General features: G+C 43.9%; 1 protein-coding gene across 1 annotated transcript in view; it reads left to right on the forward strand.

Annotated features, from left to right (window-relative positions):
* The window catches only part of MROH8 (maestro heat like repeat family member 8), a gene marked incomplete at its 3' end in the record, with an annotated part of 62,847 nt that overhangs the window by 3,240 nt on the left and 38,825 nt on the right, over positions 1-20,782 (forward strand). The window contains exons 2-7 of the mRNA XM_008071314.1: positions 566-684; positions 2,142-2,287; positions 8,486-8,608; positions 16,643-16,722; positions 17,715-17,859; positions 19,412-19,507. Coding sequence (XP_008069505.1) covers positions 566-684; positions 2,142-2,287; positions 8,486-8,608; positions 16,643-16,722; positions 17,715-17,859; positions 19,412-19,507 — 709 coding nt within the window. The remainder of the gene's footprint in view (positions 1-565; positions 685-2,141; positions 2,288-8,485; positions 8,609-16,642; positions 16,723-17,714; positions 17,860-19,411; positions 19,508-20,782) is intronic.

Here is a 20,782-nt window from a genome sequence, read left to right on the forward strand (position 1 = left end):
TGGCCTGAGCCCAACAGGTTGAGGCTGTGGTGGCCATAAGCATGCCACTGCACTCTATCCTGGGTGACAGAATGAGACTCCGACTCAAAAAAAAAGTACATAAGTAAATGAATGTTATATTAGAATATTAGAAGGCATTGTGTGCTATGGAGAAAATAAAAAGTCAGAAGAGGGAATAAGTATTGAGGGATATTGGGTGGGCTGTTCTGCCTCCATTTGTTTTTGACAGCAGCATAATATTTCTCACCTGGCCATTTAATGCCTCATGCAGCTACTAGGAATATAGTTATGACCATGTAGACAAAGCTTCTCCTCTAACGGAGCTTACAGTCTGATAGGAGACAGACAAGTTAACACAAGTGAACAAGGTAATTGTAGGTGATGGTTAAACACTATGAAAAAAAATAAGAACAGAACTGTGGGGCTAGGATGAGGAGCCACTTACTGGAGATTGGTGATAAACAAATGCCTCTTGGAGCAGCCGACATTTATACTTTTAATTGAATGTTGAGAAAGAAGCAGTCCTGAAAAGCTGTAATTTTTCTAATCCCCTCTTTATTCCTAGGATCTGTGGTCAGGAAGTAGTGATTCCTTGTGCTTCTGACAATGACTCGTGTAGTATAGAATTGCAGCTGCGCAGGTTAGAGGTTACTGGAAAGGACCCAAGTAGCCTTGAACTTACAGGTAAAGACGGGAAAGGACTAAAAAGGGGAGGGCGGGTGGAGAAGGGAATCTCTTTTCCAGTCAAGCCAAGAGGAATTGATTGAGTACTTGCCATGTGACCAACCCTCAACTAGACTTTGACAATGAATTTGGTCCCTGACATCGAGATGTGGGTACATGGCTGGCAAAGTAAGATGAGATAAATTATTCTAGACACACAGGAAACTAACGTGGTCCTGAGATAGACAGGTCTGCAGATTCTGCAGCTGAGTCTGTGCTTGAGGGATTCTAAAGAGGGCAAAGGCAACGTGGGTTGCCATGGAGTGGGAGCTAAAGCAACCACAAGTCAGAGTCAGCATTGGGGAGGCTGAGACCAGAAATAGGAGAAATGGGAACCTGCTTCAAACTATGGTTGTCAGAGAAGGCCAGTAGGAGATGGCTCTGTTTGCACCCAAAGGAGGTCTCAAGGATATAGGAGAGGACTCTGCGTGAGTAAGGGAGCAGCGTTCCAGATGGACAGAACACATGTGCATGAGACAGGAAAGACCTTGGTGTGTTTGAGGAACTGCATTCATTTGTACATTCATTCAGCACACACTTATGGAAGCCCTACTATGCTCTAAGCTTAATCCAGCTACTGGAGATATAGCAGTGAGCAGAACAGACACAGTGTTTTATAGATAAATAGGCAATTGGAGGTCAATGTAATCCTTGTGATGGGGGTTAGGCGGGGAGGCAGACTGGACAGAAAGCTTATTAGTGGTTAGGAGAATACCTAGCCAAAATGGGCAAGAAGGGGAGACAGAAAAGGCATCCTGGAGCTGAGTCTTGAAGGATGAGTAGGAGTTAGCCAGGAGAGGTAAAGGAAAGAGGAGAGGAAGGAGGGAAACACAGGTAGGAGAAACAGCCTGTGCAGAGGCCAGAGGTGGATAAGAACATGGCTTTCGATCATTGCAATTAGGGGATGACAAGAATTTGGCAGGGAATAAATTTCTGGAGTTTGCAGAAGAGGCATTCAGAAGATCAAAGCAGTACAAAGTCAAGTGGTAGAATTCCTCAGACCATAGATGTGTTAAGGGAAAATAGTACCGGGACCCATTCTTTGCATAGAAGACCTCATTTAATTCTTACAATAACCCTGTTTTACAGATGAGGAAACTAACGTTCCAGGAGGCAAGCTAATGTGATCAAGGTCATACAGCCATGATTCAAATGGTCCATGCTTTTAACCATTCTGCTACAGCTCGGTCCCAAATGTTTTTGTAGCTTAAGAGAACATTGCCTTTGTAATTGAGAAACATGTCATTGAGATTCAGAGAAGGGAAAGGACTTGGTCAAGGTTGTAGAGCAGGTAGTAAGGATAAGGGCAGGATCTGACTATCCCAATGTCCAATGGTTCTTCCTGCTAAACAGCCTCACTTTACACTTTACGCTTTACAGTATGGAATCATCATCCAGTGTCTTTCTTTTGATATTAGACTTGGACATCCCTGACATTCCTGGACTCCCTTGGGAGTTCCTCTCAGATAACTTTGGACACTTGACTCACCAGGCGCCTTCCGGGGAGGCCACCGTTGAGAGGCTTATCCAAACCACTCAGGAGTTTTTTAATGGTGAGCTAAAGGTATGCACAAGCAGTCTTTACGAGTCCAACCTCTTCCCCCATTTAAACAAATATTTTAAATATGTTATTTATTATGCAAATAATTTATGCTATAGATGATAAAATTCATACATATGTGTTTATATTTGTTTTATGTTTATACTTTTAATAAATACGTATTTTATATATAATTATAAAATTATCATAAAAATATAATCATAATAAAAATAAAAGCTGCTATTTCTTAATTGCAATCTCCTGAGATAACTACTGCTAACAGTAGTGGTTTATGTATTTTTAGACTTTTTTTCTGCCCATGCAAATGCATGAAATTATGGGGAGAAAATCATATATAGTGGGAGGAAAAAATGTTCTAGGTCAATAACTATAGATCTATGTGATTCTACAAAATGGCTGCCCAGTATTTCATTGTTCAGGTGAAACATTTGTTCATGCATCCTGTGAGAGCACAAAACATAAGAGCTTCTTTCTTTCTTTCTTTCTTTTTTTTTTTTTGAGATGGAGTCTCACTCTGTTGCCCAGGCTGGAGTGCAGTGGTACATTTATGGCCACCCCAGCATCAACTTGCTGGGCTCTGCGATCCTTCTGCCTCAGCCTTGCAAGTAGCCAAAGCTACAGGCGCATGCAACCACACCCAGCTAATTTTTGATTTATGGTAGAGATGAGGTCTCGCCACGTTGCCCAGGCTGGTCTTGAACCCGCAGGCTCAGACAATCCACTCGCCTTGACCTCCTAAAGTACTGGGATTACAGGCTGAGCCACCAAGCCAGGCCAAGACCTTCTTTTAACCTGAGGGCAAGGAAAGGCAGCTCTGAGGAAGTAGCTCATAAGCTCAAATCTGAGGAATATGTTGAGAAAACTAGAATTTAGAACTGGGAAGAAGTATTCTAGAAATGGAAAAGGGTATGTTTAACAACCTTGTGGCAGAAAGGAACACAACGAGTTTGAGGAACCCAAGAAGCCATGGTGGCGAGAAGGAAGAGCAATGCCAGGTGAGGCTGAAGAGATGAGGACAGGCCATGCTGGGCCTGGAGAACTGGGGGAAGAACATCGATTTTGAGCCTGAGAACAATGACATAAATAAGGAGTACACGAGGGAATGAATATCCTAATTCATTTTAACAACACCCCTGCATTAGCCGTTTAGTTAATTTCCAGGTTTTTTGTTATTGTATTTCTTTGGCAGATATTCTTGTATGTGGATTTCTATGCATCCCTCAGATTATTTCTCTAGGGTAAATTCCTAGAGGTGACATTGCAGAATCAAAGGGTACATACCTTTCTTAGACTTTTAGTAGATACTATTAAATTATGCTACAAGAATATTAAGCCTATGTATCCTCTCATCAGCCAAGTATATTAAATGTTAGTGGCTTACAACTGTCCAAAATCATTATTACTTTTTTTGTTTAATCACTACCAGTCAAATTGACAAAAGAAAAGTGTGTCCATTTGTTTTACCTCTAAGTCTTAATGTCTCTCATCCTCCCTCATGTAGTAGTTTGCTTGGCCTGGACCTTCTTGAGAAGCAAGTATTACAGTTTACTTCTCTCTAGTTAGTGTTCCCAGTGATTCACCTTCTGTATGGCTTTTAAATCCCACTCAGCCAATCAGCAACTAATGAATGAGCACCTACCATTTACAAGACATTGTGCTAGATGCTGGGAAGTAACTGGAGTCTATTCACAGGTAAACAAACTAGGGCACATCTGTAAAATGGAATACTAGTCAGCAAAAGGAACAAACTGCAGTAGCTGGAACTACAGGCATGTGCCAGTGTGCCTAGCTGATTTTTTTGATTTATTGTATGGATGAGGTCTCGCCAAGTTGCCCAGGCTGGTCTCGAACCTGTGGTCTCAGGCAATCCTCTCACCTCGGCCTCAGAGGCATTATGTTGAATGAAAACAGTCTGTCACAAAAGTTTACATACTGTAAGATTTCAGTTACATGACATTCTCAAAATGACAAAACTATAGTGATGGAGAGCAAGTTGGGGATTTCTAGGCATCAGAGATGTGAAGAGGGTGTGATGATAAAGGGAGAGCACAAGGGAAATACTGGGGTGACGGACTGTTCTGCATCCTGATGGTGGCGGTTACATGTATGTATACACGTGTTGCAATGCATAGAACTACATACCCCAGCCAGGTGCAGTGGCTCACACCTATAATCCCAGCACTTTGGGAGGCTAAGGTGAGAGGATTGCCTGAGCCCAGAGGTTCGAGACCAGCTTGGGCAACTTGGCAAGACCTCATCCCTACAGTAAAATTTAAAAAAAAAACCGGCTAGGCATGGTGGCACACACCCGTAGTTCCAGCTACTTGGAAAGCTGAGGTGGAAGGATCACCTGAACACAGCAGGTCGAGGCTGCAGTGGCCATGAGCATGCCACTGCACTCCAGCCTGGGTGACAGAGACTCCAAATCAAAAATAAAAAAAAACTGCAAACATCCACAATCAATTTTACTTTTAAAAAACGCAATATCACTTTTGTACTCCATAAATATAGTAATTATAATTTGTCAACTGATAATTTTTTTAAAAGAGACCCCACTGGAAGAGAGGATGAAGGAAACTTTAGGAATGCTGGTAATAGTCTGCTGCTGGCTACGAGTGTTTTTGGTTTGTGACAATGCACCAAGCTATACATTTCTGTATATAGACTGCCAATAAAAAACATAAATAAAATACCTAAAGCCAACATGATGGCCTGCACTTTTGATATTGGATTTGGTTTTTTTTTTTGACAGGGTCTCACTCTGTCGCCCAGTGCAGCTGCTCAATCCTGGCTCAATGCAGCCTTGACCTCTGAGACAGGAGATAGCTAGAGAAAGGCTAGGCAGGCAGACTGGTGAGTCCTTTGGTAACAATGTAGTGAACTCCTGACAGGCCTCTCAGGCTCAGCATGGGTAAACAAACTCCCTGTAAGCCTCTCAAGCTAGAGCTAAAGTCCTCACTGCTGGGATTGAAAAGCAACCAACCAGAACACCAACAGCTCACAGCTAGTGCTAGCCAATTGACTTGGACTTAGGGCTATGTAAGCACCAGGTTTTCAGCCCCAGATGGGCAACTCCTTCGGGCCCCCTCCCGCTGTGGGAGATTTTCTGTCCTCAATAAATCCTGCTTTCTCACTTCCCAGCTATCCATGTCCCTCATTCTTTCTGGGCATGAGACAAGAACCTTAACCCTGAAGAGCTGCAACCTGAAGAGCTGCAGAAGATTATTGGAGTCAAAAAGCCGTGCACCCCAGAGGCTGGCTTGCCAGCCGAGGGAGCCAGCTGAACCAGGAGAGCTGCCGGACGAAGGCAAGACTCCGAAGCTAAGGCACCCAGCGGGCTAGGCTTGCCAGCCCACCAAACCAGCAACACTCAGGGCTTGGCTTGCCAGCCCATTAGAGCTGACACTTGTGGGGCTAGGCTTACCAGCCTCTCCATTATCCTCTCTGGGGCTTGGCTGGCTGACCCACTGAGCTGACACTCTTGAAGCCCAGGCTGACCTGAAAAATCTGCATCACCTCTTGACTCAGGTGATCCTTCCACCTCAGCCTCCCAAGTAGCTGGAACTATAAGCACATGCTGCCACACCTGGATAGTTTTTGTACTTTTTTTTTTTTTTTTTTTTTGTAGAGATGAGGTCTCACTATGTTGCCTAGGCTGGTCTCAAACTCCTGGGCTCAAGTGATTCTCCTGCCTCAGCTTCCCACAGTCCTGGAATTATAGGCATGAGCCACGATGCACAACCAGTCTTTACTTTTGATTTGGACTAATCATTATGCTTCCTGTCAGCAAGACTTGATTTGGATTTTTCTGTAATTAGTGAAGAGCATGGATTGCTGCAGTGAAAAAAAAAAGGCCATTCCCTGGCTTGACCAGACTACACAGTCAGTCAAGGAAACAGATGAAAAAGAATTGTGTCAGAGTATCACAAGTGCCATGATAGCAATTTACTCCTGTGGCTTATGAATACACATAGAAAGGGGACCGGACTCTGCTTCAGGAGAAAATACATTCTCCAATTATTAAAATGTGTGTAGATTTCAGTCAGCACATGTAGAGAAGTCAGAAGGTGCGAAGGCCCACAAGCAAGAAAGGGCAGCATAAAAATTATTCTGGCAGGAGCTCACGTGGTCAGCGGGGGCCACACTGGGAAGGGCCTCAACCTCCATGGGTGCTTTGTAAAACTCTGGGTAAGGAGTTTCCTGATCAAATTTGCATTTGACAAAGAAGAGTTGGGCGACAGCTGGAGGAGTGGTTAGGAGGGAAGCCAAACAGGACCAGAGGAGGGCAGTGACGGGGGGTTGTGCTGACCCACAGACGAGGTCACGGGGGATGAAGCCGGCTTTTGGCTGTGCTGCTGTGTGCACTTCAGAGTGTCTGTGCCGCTCTACATCATCTGTATATCCGAGGGAAAAAGAGCTGGAAGAAATCTCTGCAAAGTTGTAGAGTTATTGGTGCCTTTTGTTTTTTTCTTTATATTGTATTTTTTCAAAGTTTCTGTGTTAAACAGATACTTGTTTTTTGTTTTTTGTTTTTTTGAGTTGGAGTCCCAGACTGGAGTGCAGTGGCCGCTCCCAGCCACTGCAGCCTCAACCAGTTCGGCTCCGGCGATCCTTCCGCCTCCGCCTTCCGAGTAGCTGGAACTACGGGCGTGCGCTACCATGCCCGGCTAGTTTTTGACTTATTGTAGAGATGAGGTCTCGCCAAGTTGCCCAGGCAGGTCTCGAACCCATGGGCTGAGACAGTCCACTCACCTCGGCCTCCCAAAGCGCTGGGATTACAGGTTGAGCCACCAAGCCGATACTTGTTTTTTGTTTGTTTGTTTGTTTTGAGTTGGAGTTTCACTCTTGTCACCCAGGCTGAAGGAGTACAGTGGCACACTCGCGGCCACCACAGCCTCGACCTGCTAGGCTTAGGCGATCCTTCTGCCTCAGCCTTCTGGGTAGCTGGAACTACAGATGCACGCCACCACACCTGGCTAGTTTTTGTGATTTACTGCAGAGACAAGGTCTCACCAACTTGCCCAGGCTGGTCTCGAACCCGCAGACTCAGGCAATCCACTTGCCTCAGCCTCCCAAAGTGCTGGGATTACAGGCTGAACCACCATGCCCGGCCAATATTGGTTTTATAATCAGAAAAAGAAAATGTTAATACAAAAAGTGTATTTATTTATTTGTTTATTTATTTTGAGTCAGTTTCACTCTGTCACCTAGGCTGGAATACAGTGGCATTAATCATGGCTCACTGCAGCCTTGACTACTGGACTCAGGCAATTCTTCCACCTCAGCCTCTTGTGGTAACTGAGATTATAAGCACATGCCACCATGCCTAGCTAGTTTTTGGTAGAGATGAGACCTTGTTATGTTGCCCAGCTGATCTCGGAACACCTGGCCTCAGTCAATCCCCCTGCCTCGACCTGCCAAAATCCTGCGATTACAGGTGTGAGCCACTGTACTTTGTCCCCCAAAAATCTTATTATTTAAATAAAAATTTGCATTTTAATAAGAAAACTTAAAGTCAAGAGAATGAACTTTAATGACGTCAAGAGAACTAAAAGTGGCAACATCATAGGTTACCTTTGGGATGCTTAATCAGGCAGCACTACCCAGGGCGGGTGGGTGGGAAAGCAAAGACTAAAGGTGGAAAGAGCCATCACAGAGCACTTAGTAATCTAGATGAGAGGAGAAACAAAGTTCCACACCAAGACAGGGCCAGTAGACAAGGAGTTTCACTGAAGTCTTCTGTAATTTATTCATTCCTTTTATTAAAAGATTGATATTAAGCCAGTCGTGGTGACTCACACCTGTAATCCCAGCACTTTGGGAGGCCAAGGCAGTAGGGTTGCTTGAGCCCACAAGTTTGAGAGCAACCTGGGAAACGAAGTGAGACCTCATCTCTACAAAAAAATCTTAAAAATTAGCCAGGTGTGGTGGCATGTACCTGTAGTCCCAGCCACTTTAGGGGCTGAAGCAGAAGGATTGCCTGAGCCCAGGAGGTCGAGGCTGTGATGATCTCTGAGTGTGCCACTGCATTCTAGCCTGGGTGACAGAGTGAGACTGTGACTCAGAAAAAGACTGATACTGGATTGAATGAGATGTCAGATGTTTCAAACATTCCAAGAAGCTTTTCAAAAGCCCTCTACATTTATCAAAAATAGGTAATAGTGTATAATTGTGTTTTTCATAATTTTTCCACAAATTCAGGGTGAACATGCGAAGCTGACATTCCTAAGATCTTTATATTCTCTCAGCCAAACTTTACCTTATGATGAAACCACAGAATCATTCATTCACAGCCACGTAGCAGACATTGTACAGATCCTAAGTGTAAGTATTATGACCATTTCACAAATTATTGGAACCACACAAATTCAGTGTCTTGGCCAAAATATTTTTTAGTGACTTATCTATGTTACCAATTTCCTTAAACTCTTCCCATACCAGTATCTCTGCATGGAAGACAAATACTGAAGGGTACCCTACAAATATAATCACCCTTGAAAACCGATTGAAAGATGAGTAGAAAGGAGAGGAACAGCATTAAACTTTCTCATTAATCAAGCAGTAGTTCAGAGAATCTCTCTAATCCAATGTCCAGGTTCAAGTGCCCTTTTATAGCTTTGTAACTCTGCAAAATTACCTCACTTCTCAGTGCCTTGGTTTCCTCATCTATAAAATAAGAAGATCTTTTGTGAGTATTAAGTAAGAAATAAATGAACTATTGTAAGCATTAAGTAAAAAAATAATCTAAACCATAATAATCTATGGTACCTAACACACATTATGCATTTCAGAAGCATGATTGTATTATTGTATTTGTCTTATTTATACTTATTCTAGCCATACTCTGCCACCAACTCATGCATTTGTTTCCTTATTAAGTGCCTGACAGTTCCAGGCACTGTCCTGGGAATTGGGGCTAAAAAGACAAGACATAATCCCTGTTCATGCAGCCAAGCCAGGTGTAGTCAAGTGTCACAGAGACTGTGGCAAAAGTGTAAATGGCTTTATTGGGGACATAGAGGAGTGAGTGGTTAATTCCATGTCAAAGTTTCCAGAAGAGCTTTACAAAGCTGATGCACTTAAGCAAGTACTTAACTTCTTGGTGCTTTTGTTTTCTTTTTTTTTTTTTGAGTTGGAGTCTCACTGTTGCCCAGACCGGAGTGCAGTGGCACTCCCGGCCACCGCAGCCTCGACCTGCCGGGCTCCGGTGATCCTCCCGCCTCAGCCTTCCAAGTAGCTGGAACTACAGGCGCGCACTACCACACCCGGCTAATTTTTTGATTTAAGGTAGAGATGAGGTCTCGCCAAGTTGCCCAGGCGGGTCTCGAACCCGCGGGCTCAGGCAATCCATTCACCTCAGCCTCCCAAGGTGCGGGATTACAGGCTGAGCCATCGAGCCCGGCGCTTTTGTTTTCTTGTGTGAAATGCCCCCTTCAGTTTTTCTAAAGCCTTAAAATTATATATACATATATAATATATAAATAGATAATATATTAATGTATATTAAATACTATATATTATACATATTATATTATTATTATATAGTATTATAATATATACATATACAGAGGGTGCCAAAAATGTATACACATTTTAAGAAAGAAAAAAACTGTATTAAAATTGTAATAATATATACCAATAACAAAAGATGACTACAAGTCATGTTTGACTTCTGTAATTACAAGAGGTGCTCAAAGTGGTTACCATCAGCAGCCAAATACTTCTGATTACACAAAACTACTGCAAGACTTGCTGTGCGAGGCCTCCTGGATCTTCCCTTGTGCATGTCACACACAGTACCATGCATCTCAAACTCATCACAAATGTGTACAAATGTTAGATGTGTTGGAGGTTCTGTTGCATACTCAGGCCTCCATTGTCGTTGTACTTCCACGACGTTCTCGAATTTTAAATACTACTTCAAAATGGTCTTGCACTCCTCAAATGACAACTGTGCTTCCACCATTTTCTTTAACTATCCTGCCTGTAACATGGTGATGCTAGCATTCATTTGATTAATACCATCTTGTGAGCAAACATCATACTATACATTGCTACCGTAATTCAATTTAGCTTCAAAAAGTAATACATAGATAACATCTCTTAAAATGTGTGTGCTTTTTCTGGCACCCCTGGTACACACACCCACACACACACCACCCACACATACTCTTTCTCTCTCTCCAAGACTATGAGTAGTTCTTTCTCAGACCACAGATCTATATCATGCTGATTAGATTGATGATTAGCTTTTAAAATTGAAAGCTAACCAGCTAGCAGTTTTTTTTTTTTTGAGTTGGAGTCTCACTCTGTCGCCCAGACTGGAGTGCAGTGGCCGCTCCCGGTCACCGCAGCCTCTACCTGCTGGGCTCCGGCGATCCTTCTGCCTCAGCCTTCCGAGTAGTTGGAACTACAGGCGTGCGCTACAATGCTTGGCTAATTTTTTGATTTATTGTAGAGATGAAGTCTCGCCGAGTTGCCCAGGCGGGTCTCGAACCCGCGGGCTCAGGCAATCCACTCACCTCAGCCTCCCAAGGCGTGGGATTAAAGGCTGAGCCACCGAGCCCGGCTAACAGTTTTCTTAAGTAATAAGCAGTTACCAAGGATTTTGTATATCTGATACACTGTGGTGCTTTGATAAAGATTATAAACTTCCCGGAAATTTTAATCTTTGCTCTCCAAGACTTTTATACTCCATCTGGAAATGACTATACCTCAAAAAGCAAATAGATTAAGCACCATTTGAAATAATACATTAAGAAGAACAGAAAGCTGTAATGCAGATGTAAGAATGATTGCATCTTTCTACTTCGCTATCCTCCTTGGAAAAAGGGCTGTCATCAGCTATAGGACCCAGCCAAAGTGGCATATTTCTAAAGTTCCACTTTCACCAGAATTGGCAGCAATGGTTTGCCACACGGTTCAGCCAGCCAGCTCATAAAATCCACAAATCCAAGTCTCAAACAGCAAAGGCACACTGAATTGCTGTGTATTTGCATCTGTCCAGCCAGTAGTAAAATGCCCACATAAGATATCAACCAAAGTATGGACTGGCAGGGGATTCAGCCTAGTAAGGCATAGCTAGGGTCCATGAGAAAATTGCATGAACCACTGCAGCATTGTACGAGTCTACAAAGTCCCTGCAGGCCCAAATACAAGAGCTGGAAAAGCAAGGCTCAAAACCACCAAGAAGAGAGGTGCCCGAGGGGAGAAAGTTCTGCTGAGGGACCCACAAGGAGGAAGAAGTCAGAGTCATTATAGAGAAAGAAAACTAAGGCATCTGCCAGTCTTCTTTTTTTTTTGAGTCAGAGTGTCACTCTGTCACCCAGGCTGGAGTGCAGTGGCATGCTCACGGCCACCGCAGCCTCGACCTGCTGGGCTAGGGGCCTCAGCCTTCCAAGTAGCTGGAATTATAGGCATGTGCCACCATGCTCAGCTAATTTTTTGTGTGTGTGTAGAAATGAGGTGTCACCAAGTTGCCCATGCTGGTCTTGAACCCCTGGACTCAGGCAATTCTCTCGCCTCAGCCTCCCAAAGTGCTGGGATTATGGGCTTGAGCCACAGCACCCAGCCCTGCCATTCTTCTTATGTCCCACACCAGTACATGGCTCTTAAGTATCCAAATAAAAAGACCCTAGGAAGCCAAGATCAGAAAGGAAGGAAGGGAAGGAAGGGAAAAAAATTTGTTATAACACTTCACCAAAGAAGATTTATAAATAAGCATAGGAAAAAAAAGGCTCTATCATTGTGATCAGGGAAAAGCCAATTAGAACTGCAAGATTCAACTCCACACCTACTAGAATGACTCAAACGAAAAAGAAAGGCAATACCAAACACTGGCCAGGATATGGAACAGCCAGAACTCTTGAACACAGCAGAGAGGAATTTGAAATGGCACAAGCAGTTTGGAAAACAATTTGGCGGTTTCTTAAAAACTTCAGCATACACTTACCATATGACTCAACGATTCTACTCTTAGGTAAAATGAAGCATATGTCCACACAAAGATATATGCACAAATGTTCATAACAGCCCTATATGTTAAGAGCCAAACACTGGCGGAAACACAGATGTTCTTCAGCAGATGGATGGATAAACAAATTGAGGTACTATATATCCATGCAACACATCCTACTCAGAAATAAAAAGGAACAAACTGTTGATATATGCTACAACTTGGAAGACTCTCGAAATAATTATGCTGAGTGCAAGAAGCCAGACAAAACAGAGGATATACTGTGTGCTTCCATTTATATACAATTCTAGAAAATATAAACTATAGTGACAAGCACATCAATGGTTGCCTGGAGGCAGGAGTGGAGTGGGAAGAAGAAGGGGAATTTCAACGAAGCACAAGGAAACGTTGGACCGTGATCAAAATGGTCATTATCTTGGTGTTGATGGTTTCATGGACATATACATGTATCAAAAGTCATCCAGTTGTATACTTTAAATACGTACATCTCATTGTGTACTACAAAAAAATCTGTTGAGAACTTCAATAAAAAAGAGGCTGATGTGCTGGCCCCTGCTTGTAGTCTCAGCTACTTAGGAGGCTGAGGCAGAAGAATCACTAGAGCCCAGGAGTTCAAAGCTGTGGTGTATAATGATGGCACCTGTGAATAGCCATTGCACTCCAGCACAGACAACATGGCAAAACACCATCTCTAAAAGACAAAGGGAAAGAGAATTCTATGGCAATTGGGATATAGAGTAAAATGATGGCAGGGTTGGGGTGAAATTAATCCAGGTAGATCTTAGCTGATCTTTGAAGGATATGATAGAGTTGAGAGAAGAGAGAAGGGACCACCGGATGAGGACCTCAGACGGGTGAGCTGATTACTACCTGGATATGCCAAGGCCGAGCTTTTTCATCTTGCAATGTGGCAGAGTGGCCAGGGGGATATTTTTTAGTGACTCAACAGCAGACCTGGACACCAAGACCTGCTATAATAGAACTTTAACCAGACTTGTCCTTAGTGCCTCTTAATTCTCTGCCACCTTGGGATTTCATCCTAATTCTGCATGGGGTCCTCCACAAAACCCTACCCACCTTAGACAAATCACTTAACTTCTCTGAATCTTAGTAGTTCCACCTATAAAATGGAGGTAGTGATACCTATCTAAATAGTCCTAGCTACTCAGGAAGCTGAGGATCCCTTGAGCTCAGGAGTTTGAGGCTGCAGTGAGCTATGATCACACTACTGAACCCCACCTTGGGCAACAGAGTAAAACCCTATCTCTTAAAAAAAAAAATCCCGGTCTATCTCTCTTACACTCTGAGGAAGATTTTTAAGCAAGCCTCCACAAAGGCGAGTTCCAGGACAGCTCCAGAGGTCTCAGAGGCAGGGACTGCTCTACCATCACCTTGACTCAAACCTCTATCAGCTTCCAGTTTCTGTCACTCTAAAACACCAAATTCTGCAAGAGAGACTTGGTCTGTTCTCCACCCTTACATCAAGCAGGTATGTCTGGAGGCAGGATCCTCAAGTAAAGATGTGACTTTTGGGCAGCTTTCCTTGTGTGTTGAAGGCATTTCCATAGAGAAGGGGTGATTGCTGTGATCTGGACAGTCACCCTGAGAGGTTCCTACTACACAAGTTCTTTACAAACAAAAAATGGCCTCTCTCTTCTGAATTCCTTGCAGTGGCTAGCATAAATGTGAACAAATAATAAGCTTTTAATATGCAACTGATTAAGAAAAGAAAACCAAAGATTATTCTGCTAGAAGTGGGTGGAGTAGACTGTAGTCAGTGGGGATCACAGACTTGGGCTTCAGCTAGGAGGCACCACCTTCGTCCACATGTGAGGCGTATGGCTCCAGGAACAGAGTCAGAAACCCAGGGAGTGGCTATTTCCATAACTGATGGAGTGTAGGGTTTGAACAAACAAGAAATAGTCATAAATCACCATCTTAATGAACTCTGGAAAAGGGTACCATTGACAACTATTAAAAGCTATGAAGGTGTGTCCCAAGTCAATTTTATGTATTTTTATTTTTTGGTTTTTGGGTCTGTGACTCAGGCTGGAGTGCAGTAGTACGCTCATGGCCCCCACAGCCTCAACCTTCCGGGCTCAGGCAATCCCTCTGTCTCAGCCTTCCAAGTAGCTGGCACTACAGGTATGTGCCACCACATCCGCCTGATTTTTTGATTTATTGTAGAGACGAGGTCTTGCCAATTGCCCAGGCTGGTCTCAAACTCCTGGTCTCAAGCAATCCTCTCACCTCTGCCTCCCCAAGTGCTGGGATTACAGGCATAAGCCACCATGCCCAGACAGTGTACTTATTTTTAATACCAAAATACTAAGGATTTCAGTGGCCCAGACTTGGTCACTGGATATGGGTGAGCAAGTAGAGCCCTTGGAAAGCTGTCCAGGCTGAAGACAGAGCCTTACACTTTGTCCCTTCCAGACTACACAGCCATAAAAATACATGAGTTCCTTGAGGAATAAGTAAAGGAAGGAGAGCAGCAGCCACCAGCAAGATCTGAGTCAGACCAGTTTGGAAAGCGGGAAGAGAAAAACTCAGAACGGGGCAAGAAGAGAACCTGGAAAGGTGCATTGGGCCTTACTGCCTCCTGAGTTCCTAGTGAGCTCTTTTGGGTGATAGGTAAGAGAAAACCACTAAAAGCGTTTGAAACACAAAAGAGATTTTTCTTTTTTTTTTTTTGGTTTTTTGTTTGTTTGTTTGGTTTGGTTTGGTTTGGTTTTTTGAGTTGGAGTCTCACTCTGTCGCCCAGACTGGAGTGCAGTGGCCGCTTCCAGCCACCGCAGCCTCGACCTGCTGGGCTCCGGCGATCCTTCTGCCTCAGCCTTCCAAGTAGCTGGAACTACAGGTGCGGGCTACCACGCCTGGCTGAGTTTTTTATTTATTGTAGAGATGAGGGCTCGCCAAGTTGCCCAGGCGGGTCTCGAACCCTCGGGCTCAGGCAATCCACTCACCTCAGCCTCCCAAAGGCGTGGGATTATAGGCTGAGCCACCGAGCCCGGTTAAAAGAGGTTTTTCTAAGGATCACCGAATGTTCCCCCAGAGCCCTATGACGGCAAGAGCAGCCTGCCTGGGGAAGAGAATGAATCTAGAAAATAATTTATGGGAGCTGCTTCCACATACTCATGGAGAATTTCTCTCCAGTTCTTTGCTCCTTTGTATAAATTTCCAGTTCTCTCTCTCTCTCTCTCTCTCTCTCTCTCTCTCTCTCCACCCCCCCTCGCTTTTTTTCTCTTTCTTCCCCCAAATTGGCCATCTCAATTTCCTTGTCCATAGGAACAAATTTAAAACAAATTTCTCCTTTGAAAGACCAGCCAGACTGAGATTGAAGTTCTTTGTCCCAATTCCAGATTCTTGAGAGAATCTAATTGATCTTGCTATCTATTTCTGGACAAATGAGCTGTGGTCGTGGGACAGAATGACTTAGCAAACATGTGGCTTTGAAGTGCCCATTCCCATGGGCTGGATGCAGTTTCCAGAGAGGCCCGGTGGACAATCTGGCAAGGCTTCCAACACAGCCATTTACATCGGCTCATTTCCTCTAGAGAGATAAGGCGGCTTGGGCACCGGAGGTTTGATAACACACTCCGGTTCACACAGCGGTGAGTGGCAGAGCCAGTGTCTGGCCCAGGGACTGTGCAGCTCCCAAGCTTCTCTACTTCCTTGGTTTATCACATTGCAGATGTTTCCAGCACAGCAAGGCAGCTTTTCCTTTGCCAGTTTGTAATTTGGAAAGCTACTCCTTTTGCCGGACAAACAAGTCAGCATAATATTAGACATGATAGTAGAAATGATTGGTTTAGTAGAAAGAGGAGTTACAACGCCTCGACTTGAAAGAATCACTGATGATAAAAATAATGAATAACAGGCACTAACAAATATGGAGGGCTACTAGATATTATAAATTAGCTCGTTTAGTACTCACAACCCCTCCACGAAGGTAAGTAGTACTGTTATCTGGTTTTATAGATGAGGAAACTGAGGTAAAGAGACGTTAAATAACTTGTGTCTACTTGGGAGGCTGAGGCAGGAGGATCACTTGAACCCAGGAGTTTGAGGTTACAATAAGCTATGTTTGCGCCACTGTACTTTAGCCTGGGCAATAGAGTGAGACCCTGTCTCAAAAAAAAACAAAAAAGAAAATTAAAAAGCGGTGTCAAATCAAACAGCTAGTAAGAGGCAGGGCTAGGTCTGGCTCAAGAGAATATACCCCTAGCTCTGCCACTGTCCTACTGCCAGACCTGTGGGACCAGAGCAGGACTGGCAGAGGAACTGCTGGGTCCTTGCAGACCACCCACACCTCAGATCAGCTCCAACCTGATGAGCAGGCACATTATCAGGTCTCTCAAGTCCTTTCCTTCTCCCTGCAGGTCCTGGTGCAAGAGGAGCCCCAGCATTCTGTGTTCAGCCCTGTGCGCCAGGAGATCTTTGTTATCATCACTGATCTCAGGTGATCCCCACAAGCCCCCTTCACGTACATCCTAGTTCCTCATTCCAGACCAATGCCAGAGCCGACTATGGGTTCCATATTTTTAACTTGTGAAAACTATTTAGACAGAGAAAGGAAAGCCAAACCCAGGCTTTTGAGTGAAAACTTTGATTTCATGGATGCTACCATCCATTTCTGAAAGACCTTATTGGAAGCTCTTTGGAGTTCGGTTTTCAATGGAAAGATACTCCCATATATGTTTCATGATGTTAGAGTTTCAAGATATAAGAAATTTGGAAGTGCTTCCTGCTGTTTACGTCTCTTAGAGCTTTGTACTACAATTAAGCTGATTAAAGGTCATGAGAAGTCCTGTAGTTAAAAAACTTTTAACTTGATTCAACCCACTATTCTTTAGACTAATATTCAGCAGGACACACTTTGGCCAATTGTGGCTTACTATGTTAGACTGTAGCAGACTTCCCTCTGTGGTTGAAGAAAAGCCTGGAAGGATCTTACTCCAGTGACTTTTAGGGGGAAAGTCTTCCTCTAACCTTTTATGTGATTTGTCCAACAGACTGACTAGTGGTATCATTTGTCGCTTTTATCAGAAGGGTACACCAGTCAGTCTACCCTTAAGTTGGTTTTTGGATTTTTTTTTTTTTTTTTAGTTGACGTCTCACTCTTTTGCCCAGGCTGGAGTGCAGTGGCATGCTCATGGCCACCACAGCCTCAACCTGCTGGGCTCAGGTGATCCTTCCACCTCAGCCTTTCAAGTAGCTGGAAATGCAGGCATGCACCACCACGCCTAATTACTTGATATATTGTAGAGATGAGGTCTTGCCGAGTTGCCTAGGCTGGTCTCGAAACCCTGGGCTCAGGCAATCCTCTCATCTCTGCCTCCCAAAGTGCTGGAATTACAGGCGTGAACCACTGTGCCCGGTAAGTTTTTAGTTACTTTGATCCCTGCTTATTGATATCAAATCAAATCCTCTTCCCAAACTCTCTCTCCTTAGTTACCAAGATGTCCATTTGCTGTTTGGCTCTGAAGATAGAACTGAGTTGTTCATGCTTATTACCAAAAGTGTAATGACTCTGCCCTCTGTACGGACTCTGGCCCAGCTGCAGGAAATCATGCCAGATGGGACTTGCAACTCAGAGGTAACTCACGTTTTGCTTTAGTAACTTCCCTCCACAGAGCCAGCTGATCTTGGCCTTTGAGTGTGTGTTTGATTTTTTTTTAATCTAGGCAAAAACTGTGTAAGCCGTCTGGTGAATAAAATAAAGTGGTTAAATTAGAAGATAGTTCCCCCCCCTTTATTTTGTCTTCTTTCATTTTCCCTTCATTTATTCTTCTTCTTCTTTTTATTTTATTTGATTTTTTGCCTTAAAATAAGGTGGGGATATTTATTCATATATTTGGCAGACATTTATTTAAAGGTCACCATGTGCTAAGCATTATTATGGACAACAGAATATAGCAGTAGAGTCTCACTCGTGGGGCCTACATTCTAGAGCAGAGAAAATCATTGAGAAATAAATATCATGTCACTTGGTAATAAGTGTTATGAAAAAATAAAGCAGGGAAAGAGGAGGATAAAGAGTGTCGTAGGTGGAAGGCACATGGGATGGCCAGGCAGAGCCTTCATCATGCGGTGACAGTCGAAGAAAGGGGTGTGTGGATATGTCTGCAGGAGACGCTTTCAAGCAGGGGGCAGGGTGAGTACAAACCCCTGCTCTCTTCTTCGGTGGCTGGCAAACTGGCTGGTAGAGCAATTACCAAAGAGGACTTCATGCCCCTCTGTTTCAGGATGGCAGAAAGAGTCTCAAGTCAACTTTATTTATTTATTATTTATTTTTTTGAGTTGGAGTCTCACTAGATTACACAGGCTGGAGTGAAGTTGCACACTCATGGCCACTGAAGCCTTGACCTGTTGAGCTCAGGTGATCCTTCTTTCTCAGCCTTCCAAGTAGCTGGAACCACAGATGCACCACACCCAGCTAATTTTTTGATTTATTGTAGAGACGAGCGCTCATCAAATTGCACAGGCTAGTCTCAAACCCCTGAGCTGAGGCAATCCTCTCACCTCGGCCTCCCAAAGTGCTGGGATTACAGGCATGAGCCACCGCACTCGGCCCCAAGTGAACTTTGAAAGTATGTCTTAAGTAATTCCCCAGGTATAGTAAGATTCCATTAACTGTGATCCCCATAATGGCTGAGGCGTCCACTTGACATGAAGATTTATTCTGTTTCACTTCATGCCACAATCTACCAGGACTTTCACTGGTTCTGGAACTTTGGTTCAAAGTCTCATGATAACAGAGGAGCCTTGAAAGTGTGCAATACCAGACTCGGTGGCTCAGCCTGTAATCCTGTGCTTTGGGAGGCTGAGGTGAGTGGATTGCCTGAGCTCGTGGGTTCGAGATCCGCCTGGGCAACTTGGCGAGACCTCATCTCTACAATAAATCAAAAAATTAGCCGGGCATGGTAGCGTGTGCCTGTAGTTCCAGCTACTTGGAAGGCTGAGGAGGAAGGATCACCAGAGCCCAGCAGGTCGAGGCTGCGGTGGCCGGGAGCAGCCACCGCACTCCGGTCTGGGGGACAGAGTGAGACTCCTACTCAAAAAAAAAAGAAAAGAAAGAAAGAAAGCGTGCAATGCTAGGGGAGCTTCCCATGGGTTGGGAGAGCATCACTGATCCTGTGCCTTCTCAGCTTCTCTACAGGCAGACATTTCAGGCATTCTGTGAGATGCTACAGAGTTTGGTGGTAAAAGACCCACATTTGGAAAATCTTGACATCATTTTTAAGGTAAACAAGATATCAGGGAGAATGGGAAACTATTCCTATTAACAGGTGAAAGTGGAAGACAAACATCTGGGAAGTTAGGTTGTAGGGGCAACTTAGTAGTTAAGAGTATCAACTGTCAGCTTGGAGTCAGAGACTTGGGTTCAAATTCTGACTCTGTCATTCTTTGGTTATAAATCCTTCTTCTCTAAACTCTGTAAGGAATTGCTCTCACAGTCGTTTCTTCACTTTACCTAGAAATAATAATCTCTTTGAGCATTGAATCAATGTCCTTCAATAAATGGTTTAAATGGTTGCTATAATTCTTCATTAAGTTATTATTTCTTACTAGCATAGAAGGGTTTCAATCAGTGACAAGGGAATAGAGTCAGCCTCATAAATTAGTAAATCAGCAAGCAGCTAGCCCCCACCTGTGCCTGTTCCAGTCATTATGGATTTATTCATGGGATTACCTTCACTGCAGTTCAAGCATCTTGCTCTCTTGCCTTTTTTTTTTTTTTTTTTTTAAGAGACAAGGTCTCCCTATGTTGCCCAGGCTGGTATCAAACTCCTGGGCTCAAGCAGTCCTCCTACCTCAGCCTCCTAAAGTGCTGGTATTATAGGCATGAGCCACCACTCCGGCCCTCTTGCCCAGAAAGGGTCAGCCCTGTAAGCTGCTGTTAATCATCTGTACCTAAGAGCAGATAGGCATTGATTCTTGGCATAGCTGTTCTCCTTCCTCTTCTACTGCACACGAACATACCAACCAGCACGTTCTCCCCTTTAGCCAACTGCACTTCATACTGTCCTGTCTTGACAACTTAATTCAAGCTATTTATTTTACCTGAAATACCACCTTCTTGTTGAGCTCCTACTCATGGATACTATCTTTTCCGTTAATTCTTTCCTGACTGCTCTGCTTCCTGAAATTTCTCCATCCTCAGGGTTTTACTAACTTCACTTGTTTCTGAAGTAGATTTGAAAGGGCTAAAAACATATAGCACAATAGAATAATTAAGTGGAGAAATTGAAATGAAGGGAAAATAAGCTCCTATGCAGCCAAACCCCTGCCACCTGGGTCTTTGTTGTTGTTGTTATTGTTATTGTTGTTGAGTTGGGGTCTCACTCTGTCATCCAGGCTGCAATGCAGTGACACAGTCATGGCTCACTGCAGCCTCAACTTCCTGGGCTTGGGCCATCCTTCCACCTCAGCCTCCTAAGTAGCTGGGAATACAGATGCCCATCACCACACCTGGCTAATTTTTTTTATTTTTTTGTGGAGATTGACTCAAGTGATTC

Source organism: Carlito syrichta, unplaced genomic scaffold (assembly GCF_000164805.1).
Source record: "Carlito syrichta isolate Samal-C Ts95f unplaced genomic scaffold, Tarsius_syrichta-2.0.1 Scaffold314289, whole genome shotgun sequence".
Taxonomy (NCBI): domain Eukaryota; kingdom Metazoa; phylum Chordata; class Mammalia; order Primates; family Tarsiidae; genus Carlito; species Carlito syrichta.